Source organism: Calidris pugnax, unplaced genomic scaffold (genome assembly GCF_001431845.1).
Source record: "Calidris pugnax isolate Ruff unplaced genomic scaffold, ASM143184v1 scaffold252, whole genome shotgun sequence".
Classification (NCBI taxonomy): domain Eukaryota; kingdom Metazoa; phylum Chordata; class Aves; order Charadriiformes; family Scolopacidae; genus Calidris; species Calidris pugnax.
The window spans coordinates 1,701,948-1,711,958 of record NW_015091118.1 but is presented as its reverse complement, the minus strand read 5'-3'; the positions used below and the strand labels follow the sequence as shown (position 1 = coordinate 1,711,958).

The window sequence follows — 10,011 nt, the reverse complement described above, 5'->3', positions numbered from 1 at the left end:
ATGACCGGTAGTATTCATAAAAACCCTACAGACAGGCACATCCCTCCCTGTGCCTACACACACAGCAGCCCAGGCGCTGGGAGCCTTGTCCCTGCAACACAAACCTTGTCCCCCTTCCACCTTCTGCCACTCTTCTCCGGCCACGCTTCCTTCTCACTCCGGGGATGCAAAGAAGGTTTTCACCCACCCATCCTACTCGATCCACTCTTTGAAAGCTTCTCCTCTCCGGGCCTGTGCCTATTGGGTTGGCACGTTACCAAAACCCACTCACAAACGGCAGATTAAGTGGAAACACGGCAAAGAATGTCAAGCATGTATTATACTCGCTCGGAGTTCAGCCTGCAACTTTTAAGAGGAGGGCTGCCCTCCAAACAGGCAGGCCTGGGAATTGGGCGGCCGAACAATTACAGATGCGAGGAAAATACCTTTCCTCTGAGAAAGGAACGTGGTGATATCCTGCAAGTCTGCAGCAGGCTAAATTCACCCCGCGCCCCGGAGGAGCTCGGCGTGGTCTGTGCTTTCTCGAGACCTCCGTTTCCACCTCCAGCACCGTTCTCCCAGGGAGTTATATCGTATTAACTGGAATTTTTTCCTTATGTCAACCTCTTAAAGATGCAGGAGCGGCAGACTGTAATCCTCTCCATTCACAAGCAAAACAGCCCCGCTGTACCCATCTGCTGTTCTGCCTCAAGATAGGAGAATAATGAGGCACTCGATTCAGCTCTGCAGATTCTCAGCCGTCGTGATCAGCTGGACAATGAGACGTCTGGTGGTGTGCCTGGATACATGGTAGTGACTCGCGTCTCCTCCACGGCCTGTGCTGGCTGCCTGGCCATCTTTATCACGGTTTAAAGGTCTGGTTTGAAAAGAAGCCCTGTATACGGCATCCAAGCAAATATACTCCCCACACAGTTTCCAAACCTGCCCAGGAATGGCCCAGCCCCACTCCAAATGAATACGCCAGCAAAATCACCCCCAGCTCAGGTGGGTGCAGGAGAAACAATGCTGAGCTTCAGCACAACAATCCTGCCCACCTTATCTGAGAGTCCCTTTTCTTTCCAAAACCAATCCGGAATGTTTGCACAGGGTGTACAAAAAAGAGTAAAAAGAGACTCTCCCACCCCTGATTACATTAAACTTGATGCATACATATTATTTTTTTTAAAGATTTGCTCAAATTACTCTAGCTCGTTTGCCCTCTGCACAGCTCCACTCCGCCAGTCAACTCAAGAGAATTAAAGATCTCAGCCTACAGTCCAACAAAGTGCTTGAGAACGAAGGACTAACGGATGGGAAACACGTCCCATCAGCCAGGACTGATGTTCTCAAGCCCACATGATGCTGTATGCACATCCAGGAATCAGGAAAGGTGGATGGAAAGCAACTCCCAAATCAAAAAGTGGAACATTTCTGCACTCCACTGTTCCTTCAAAAAACACGGATCTCACAGTTGGCTTCAGAGAACTTTTTTCTTACTGCATCAACTAAAAGAAAAGAAGATGGACCTGATTTATAATCTTATACTGACTGGTTCAAATTCCTCCATAGTTTATCAACCCTGAAGTTAATTAAAAAAATGTGACTCTCTAGTGTAATAGGTTATTTTCAGCTTTAACTACTCTGGGCTCATGACTGGCTCTGGAACTGCAACAATCACATGAAAGCTAAGATTGATTATTACCGTCCAAAGACATAGAGTAATTAAGCCTACTGAAAAGAAATAATTACTTCTGTAACAGGTGGGGACAAAAGAAAACTGAAGGGAAAAAAAAAAGAGCATTGAAGATATTAATACATCTGTTCTGTAACTGAATGTCCTTCCAAATAAGTAACTGAAATGAGACTGAAAGTGCAACCCAAGTACAGTACAAATACAAGAATGTCTGCATTGAAATTCCATAACTTTTCTTTATTCACTGTGATACATTCAAACAAAAGTGCTCCAGAAAACAGCCATAAAGTAAAGGAAATTAAAATAAAAAGGCAGAAAAAGACCATCAGATACATATGGTGATTATTTATACTTCAAAGCATTAGTAACTGCTTGTATCTGAGTGCACCAAAAGCCCACGAGGGTCCATGTTTTTGTACGCTGCACCTATAAAAATAATAATCATAGGCAGCTCTAGCAAAAAATGTTTTTCAGAACTAGAGCCAAAGCCATCACAAAGATAAAGCACCGTCAGGCATATGTTTACAAATGCCATAGTAATTAGTAGAGTGTAAAAAAGGCTTAGCTGAACTAACATTTTCCTTGTAGAGCACAGGGAACCTCTGCTCAGATTCATTCCTTCCCAGCTCTGCCATTTCACACCAGGGACTTGCATTTGCACCACAACACCAAGAGCCAGGGGCAACTCGGTGAGCTCCAGGAGACAGTGAGAGACGGGTGGAAGAGAAACTGGAACCAAAGCCAGCGTCTATCCTCCTATTTAACAAATTAATATTGGTATGGCAGCATGTACTTAGCCATGTTGCTGCAATAGAGTGGCACAATCCACCTGAGGAACACTGTTTGTACAGCCCCCATTGACTTCCCAATGCTGGTTGCTGAGCTATGAGTATTCGGCTGGACTGATTTTACCTACAAAAGACAGTTCTTGTTTCAAACTACAATTCTGCTACAGTAAAAATGTAAGTCACTGATATCTGTAAGAGACAGCAGAGCATCCCTTCAGAGAAAACTCAAATTGCACCCTACAATGTGGCTCTACTCCAGCTGCAGAATTACTGAACTGTGCATTTGCCAAGAATTATTTATACCTCAACAATTTGATGGGGGGAGGATTCCTACCCCAAGCAACGCAAGAAACAGAAGTCAAGATGCTGTACAAATTACACTGTCAAAGGGATGCGACAGAGAGACACTTATTAACTTAGGTTCCCTCAACCTGGTGTATTTTTAGGTAGAAAAGCATGGATCTTCAACAAAAAGGGGGGAAAGCCAGTTGAATCCTTGTCCTGCTCTCCCCTTTACCTGCTTTGCAGGCAGCAATTCAGCTGGCCAGCAAGGCCCAAGAGAGGCTTCCCCTCTGAAAATCTGTGCTGCTGACATGAGATTTTCCTTAAAAGACCTAAGTAGGTCATAAGAGAAAAGAAGCCTCTGTCCCCATACACATTCTAAAACAGTATATCCATAGGGATCCTGCTAGGTGTAAGGCTGTGCCCCAGCTGCTATGAAGATTTAAGCCCACGTGTTTTGTTTCCCAAAGCGGGATGCAACGGCGCTGCTCGTATGACCAGCATCATCTTCACAGTCAAGTCCTTGCAACGTCAAGGTCTGTTTGCTCAAAAAGCATTTTGCTTAACTATGTTACTAGTAAAATCTCAAATCACCCAGACCGAAGGAAGGTTAGAAGTGTTATGCAGTTATTGACCCTTCACGCTATTTGTGTGGCATTCATCTCCCACAGCGCATGCCTTGCCCTTTTCACACTCCCTTTTTCATGCAGGAACACAAAGCTGTAATGTTTGGGTTGCAAACACCATTAAATGCCCCTCTTCAGCCCCCAACAGCATAGAAATATTTTCTTTTAAAAGTTCACATCAAAGCATTTCTACTAATCCTAGGATTTATTAAAACAAACATCGTAGGCATGAGATAGTCAACAGCGTCCCTTTTGTAAGATTCTTTGGAGACGGTTCTGATTTCGTACTGTTTACTGATCCGCCCCTAATTAATCTTCAGTTGCTCGGCTGCAAATTCAGCAAGTCCCACCTGCTCCTTCCCCACCCAGCAGACGCTCCTTTCTCCCCAGTTTCGAGCTGTCATGACAGCACCACACAGCCCCTGTCCTGAGAACAAGGTGGCTTGCTGGGAAAGCTCTATATTACATCCCGATGTTACAAGCTCGTATCATACACATTTGCAGCAGAAGTCTAGCCTTTCCTCAGATGAGTAATTAAAACCAGTCATTAAGTGCTTTCAAGGAGTGTCATTGTCTTTATCCTTCCCTGCAGTCAAGGTAGTTGCCTTTGATCCAGTAACAGATCTGTGCGTATTTGAGGGGGGTGATGCGAACAGCTACATTGAAATCCTGGGGGGTGCCATTCATGTCCACCCACTGATGGCCTGAAAAGATTCCAATAATTTTACGCTCCCATTTGTGATTCTGCCTCTTCCACATCCTGACGTACACCCCGGACCCGCTCGCACCCGGCTGGGCGTCGCACTGCTGGTACAACAGGTCATACGTTTCATCCTTGACGTCACAGAAACGGTAAACCAGGTTTCCTGGTCGGTCGTTGTCGTAACCAGAGAAGTGAATCCTCCCTCCAGGCAAGTGTCTCGCTGGTGGGCTCACACCTATCTTCATAAACTTTCTTTTATGGGGCTTCTTGAGCTCCAGCAGAGCATAGTCATAATCCATGCCAATGTCATTGGCATTGCCTTTGATCCACCCTTTGGGGACATGTGTCCGTTTCACTCGGATCCACTGGAATTTCATTTTCTCAGGCATTGCTGAGTTGGTGATATTGGCCCCTTTGCTGCCATCTTTCAGTTTGGGCTTTAGGAACCCCACCCGCAGTTTCTGAGCTCCTTTGACGTAGCTCTTGCCATCATGGATACAATGAGCAGCAGTAAGAACGTGCTTTTCAGCCACTAACGTCCCCGTGCAACCTGTAGATAGCTTCACCGATGTGGAGAATGGGTAATTCATCAAGAAGTCCTTCCCAAAAATGCTAAACCTACTGTCATAGCCATAGATCTGCCTCTTAGTTCGAGATTTGCCTTGAGACCCATCACCGCTGTTGCTCAGAATATATATGCCCACTTCAGTTTCAGTGAGGCTACCATTAGCGTACAAGGTTTCATAGGACAGGTAGTTCTTCACTTCTTCATAAGTTGGCAGCGGAGAACTTTTGTGGCACTCTGGGCCACAGGGAGATACCACTTCCAGTCTGGCTTCAGCATCAAACTGTGGTTTGTCCAAGTTAAGGGTAGACCGTGGCAGGATAACTGGGACTCTGTAAGACGGCCAAGTTGGCTTCCAGTGAGAATTGGAGGGCATCACATCTTTAGCAGCACACAAAAGGAGGATTAAAGTGGACAAGCCTGCCATTCTGAATGCTGGTCTGTGGAAAGCAAAAGGAAGTCCGGTTACTCACCCAAATATGTTGCAACATTAATTTACTTTGCAAGGTAATGGCTTGCTAACTGAGTTTATACAATACGGGTCAAGTGATTTGAATGGAGCCAATTATCATTAAGTATTTCAGATTTCTCAGTGTTAAACTAATGCCTTAACCTGTACCTTGAAATAAGTGTCCCAGGTTAACGCTGAGGTTCACCTCATCGTGAGGTCCCAGGTTAGCCCTTAGCTGTGCTGAGCCACCAACTCCCAGTTGACACCAGTGGAAAGTTACGGTGTTTGTCTTCACACGGTGTAAAGAAAATTCGGCCCCTGGGTAAATCCCTGCATTCAGGAACCATAGCTCCTGCAAAGAGGAAATGTGTCTGTCTTTAGCTGGATTACAGCATTCTCTGAAAGCTCCCACCTACTCCCTGACTCCACTGAGAGAGGTCCTTAAATGACCTCACACCGTTTGCTGTCTTTGCCAAGAGACATCAAGCTGATGGTAGGAACAGGCAGGTGGACAAAGAAGGTGACCTGAACAGGAGCTGGGCTGCAGAACGTGACCACATGGGAGATTGGCTTCCCCTTGGTATGAGCTGTAGCAGAGGAAGGTCCCTGCTCCACGCAGCATCCACTCTCCCCTATGCTCACATGAGAAAGCGCGATACGATCACACAAGGGCAGCTAATGAAGTAAGTTTACAACTCTTGAGGGAATTTTCAGTTAACGTACTGGCTTATTCCTTTATAAACTCAATTAATTAGAAATGCAAACCAACCCCCTCCTGAGCACAGGGAGGCAAACGGGACTGTAAATGTGTTTATGAACCGCAGGCAGAGTGCCTCGGACTGCAGAGAACAGCGTGCACTAGTACTGTGTCAAGAAAATGTGTGACTTGGGTTTATTTGAAAATTAGCCATACAGCTGAATCGCTGCAGGAGGCATCGCGCCCTGGGCAAGAAGGCAGGCAGGATCTCCCTCACACAAAGATTATTCAAACAAAACTTCGTAATTATGTTGAGCTTACACATATTTAAAACCCTGCTGAGGTTAAACCGATCACAACTGCAGGATCATTCCTGAAATACCTCTACTGAGGAAACCAAAGCAAATCACGCCAGAGATGACCACAGCTATCTAAGAATAAAAAAGAAAAAATTCTTCTCTCCAATACTTTTTGTAGGAATACTCCATCTTTAAGCTGAACCAAAAAAAAAAAAAGACTTCTGAAGCTACAGACTGCTAAAGTCCAAAGGTGTCCAACTCAAATATTGGGTCTGGATTCTTCCATTGTTGGTAGCATACTCTTTGGGAATGGAGGCTATAATTAAAGCACACAGTGTTCAAAATATCAATTGACTCATGCAGGATATCAAAACATTGCCATCCCAAGAAACAGACACAGGTGAACTGATGTTACTGGTACCCACAGAGGAAGGTATTGACTCTTCCAGTAGTGACCATTCTGCTGGTAATTTTTTCACTAACAAGCAGGACATCTTTAAAAGAACTGATTTTTTTCTAGAAGGCTTAAGCTTTATAGAACGTATTGCTTTATACCTAAGAGGAAAGTCATGCTGGAAAACACAGGCCATTTCAAACATGAATCATAATTGCATAATTTTGGATGTCCCAAAATTGGAAAAGACTTGCTTATATATTCAAGGAAAACCATCAGCCCCTCTGGCTCCTTCCATGGCAGAGATTAATATTTGATGTAGGTAGGTTTTTGCAAGCTATCAAATGAGACAGTCTCACTTTGCTATAAGGATGGCCCAGGGAACACTTGCTGCATATCAAATGTAGTCATAGTACAGCCGTGATTAGTAAAACATAGAAAAAGAAGGTAAAAGGGAGAAATGATACCACTCCATCCCCACAAAGACGACACACACTAGTGTAAGTAAACCGTTAGCTCTCCTGCTTGTGACAGTGAGGACTGTACCCAGAAATGTTTACTGGTCTCCCAGTTAGAAGCTGAGAACAGATTAAATCCCAGTTATGCTGCGCATCAGGGAGCAGATCCCATCATTAAGAGCAAGTATTTATAAGCAGTCTGCTCTCATCTGCTTCACACCGAAGTTATTCCCACAAATTACATCTGAAGCTTTCCTGGTAGGTGGAATCTGTCTAAATTGCACCGCTTACGCCACTTCTTGGATCTAGAAACCATTCATGCGAACCGAGCCAACGCTGCCTTTGGCTGGTTTATTTAACTGGCAGGGGGAAATTAGAAGCGTCTTGTCAGTAGTTATTTGCACCAGCAGCAAGATTCCCTCCTGCCCAGCAGCCCAGAGACCTGATGAAGGGACTTGATGTCCAACAGTTTCCCTGCTTCCTCCCTACGGCGACGCTTCCCAAGGCAGCTTCAGACAGCAGAGGGCAGCCGCCCGATGAGGAGAAGAAGACAGGGGCTGGGATTGGAGCTGGTCCCCAAAAAAGGTTTCAGCAGATCGCTGTGTGTGTCTGAGCTGTGCTCTGTTAAAGCAGCACTTACTCCACATCTTCCCACACCCACATTGCAGATACAAGGGATAAAAAAAAGCTTATTCATCAGTTATCGAACATTTCCATTATTTAAAATGTTATTAAAAGCTAACAATAAAATACAATTCTGAGTTTGTACCTGACCATAGAAGCTAAACAGTGCTCACGAACTAATAAGTCTTTGCGATTTTGTCTTATCTGGAAACACAACTGGTAATAAATCAGTTCTGGGCTGCAATAAACAGAATAAATATATCTTATTTATAACCAGATGCCAAATTAGAACATAGTACCTCTTTCCATGTAGATCCTTCCTCTTTAAAAAATAAAGCGGTTAAGCAGAAAAATTAAGGATTTTAAAAAGTAGTCTAAATTTAAAGAGAGACCTACCAGTTAACCTCTTCTGTCCTTTTCCCTTCTCTTTCCCTTTTTCTTTAAAACAAAAACAAAAAGCTGCAAAAAAACAGGGTCAATGCTGTCTTATGTTCAGCTATTTACTCCTGGGTGACCCTGAAAGATGTTCTCAAATTGAACAAACCAGTGAGAAGGGAGTTCTTCCCCGAGCAGCTATCCCAAAACGATACTGAATGAATTACGATGTGCTGCTCTACTGTAGCGCTGCTGTACGGTCTCTATTTAAACTCTGTCATAAACTCAATCCACCCTTTGACTCAGTACAAAGCCCTGCTCTGATATCCAGCCTAGGAACCCCCTAGAAAGCGGTTTGTACATAATCACACTTGCTAATGGCATTAAAATTGTTTAGAGAATGGAAACAGTGACAGCTACCCCGGGGCTCCCCACGCCGCTAAAACGCTTTACAGCCACATTTCCCTGCCTGCTCCGGGCATTCACGCCTTGAGATAGATGTTGGTGAAAGAGAACTGCCTTGTTCAGGACGGACATGAATCATTTTCTAATAAGCAAGTAATTTTTCTGGAAGAGCTCACTACTTCTGGGGTGGTTCTTGTAATAGACGCTTAAATAACAATAAATCTTGGAACACACAGTATGAAAAACCCGTGAAGCGAACAGTCTCCATTACATTTTGAAATGAAGAAAGTTTTTCCACAGTGCTGGAAGCCAGAATGGCAAAGAGAAAACCACATTAAAAAAAAAAAAAAAAAAAAAGAGAGAAGAAATAGAAGGAGGAGAGTAAGAGAGAAAAACCTGCCTCAAACCAAATTATAAAGGTGAACTAAATCACTGTCGTGCCAAAATACCTCGGCTGCTTTCCTTACTCCCAGAACTTGTTAAAACACAGCAAAAAAATGACTGAGTCGCGCTTGAAGAACGACAGAGAGAAGCCTCCCTGCCCCTGCGCTCGCAGGTCTCCGCCAGCCCGGCCGCGATGCTGAGGGGGGTGCGGGGGTCCCGCTGCCCTCCCCGCCGGACCGGGGGGCTCCAAGAGGAGACCCCGCACAAAACCCGAAGGCAACTTTGCTACCGGCGAGCCAAGGGTGCCCGTGACCACCTATACCGGGCACAGCGGGTATTCCGACACGCGTGTCAGTGACACAGAGGGAGGAAAGGGCTCATGTCATGCGTTCACCGCTTAGTGCGATCTCTACAGATAATTTTACAACCTCCTTTCACCCTTTTTCCTCCTGTAAAGCAGCTCCGGTTTCACTGGAAAGCACTAACAGGCAGGCAGCGACGGGCAACCTGCAATAGAGAGGGGGGCGAGCTGTAAAGCGAGGAGCTGCGTGCCCACCGAGCCAGCCGGGGGATGCGGGGCAGCGGGGGCTGCGGCGGGAACCGCACCGACCCCCGCCCGGGGCGGGAGGCCAACGACCGCCCCAGCCTCCCGCAACCGCCCCCCGCCAGAGACCGGGGACGGATCGCTTAAAAGAGGGATTTCTTAAAGAAAACCCCCCAAATACCGCGGCGATGAGCCCAACCATAGCACCGCGGCGGTTCCACCGGAGAGCTACTTCTGAACGACTCCCAAGTCGCAGCAAAGGCGATTTTTTTTTTCTTTTCTTCTTTTCTTTTTATCAGCTGTTTCCCTCGCCCTCTCCAAGTTAGTCACCGGCACCCGCCAGCGGCGGTGCTGGCCGCCCCGGCCGGCGGAGAGAAGCCGCTTTTATCCCTTTTGTTCGCCGGCCGCCGGAGCGGCGGCGCCGGGTGCGCTCCCGTGGATGCCAACCGGGTTAAAAATTAAGCCCTCGGGAGGAGGGTTCGGCCGGGAGCCGGGACAGCGGCTCCCGCTGCCCCCCGCACCGCCGGGGCTCCCCCCTCGGCTCCGCGCCCGCCGGCAGGTGAAGCGCTGGCCCCGGGGGCACCCAGGGGACAACGGCCCCTCGCCATCCTCCCCGCCGCCCCTTTGTCCCCCCCGGGAGGGGGGTGACCCGCACCCTGCAGCACCCTCCCGGCACCTACCAAGGCTCCCCGCGGCGGCGGCGGCGTCTCCGGGAGCCGTCAGGCAGGTGGCGGGACCGGTCCC

General features: G+C 46.9%; 1 protein-coding gene across 3 annotated transcripts; it reads right to left on the bottom strand.

Moving 5' to 3' along the window:
• Window positions 1-1,888: 1,888 nt before the first annotated feature.
• On the bottom strand, window positions 1,889-10,011 carry PRSS23 (protease, serine 23). 3 transcript variants are annotated; one of them, XM_014958358.1, is made up of 3 exons: window positions 9,467-9,561; window positions 5,256-5,439; window positions 1,889-5,076 (listed from the first exon to the last, which is right to left on the bottom strand). In XM_014958358.1, exon 3 carries the CDS (start codon window positions 5,061-5,063, stop codon window positions 3,945-3,947), a length of 1,119 nt encoding a protein of 372 aa, XP_014813844.1. In that variant the 5' UTR covers window positions 5,064-5,076; window positions 5,256-5,439; window positions 9,467-9,561; the 3' UTR covers window positions 1,889-3,944. The 3 variants fall into 3 exon arrangements, with proteins under 3 accessions (XP_014813844.1, XP_014813843.1, XP_014813845.1); XM_014958357.1 differs by lacking the exons at window positions 5,256-5,439; window positions 9,467-9,561 and adding an exon at window positions 9,948-10,011; XM_014958359.1 differs by lacking the exon at window positions 9,467-9,561 and having other exon boundaries at window positions 5,256-5,440.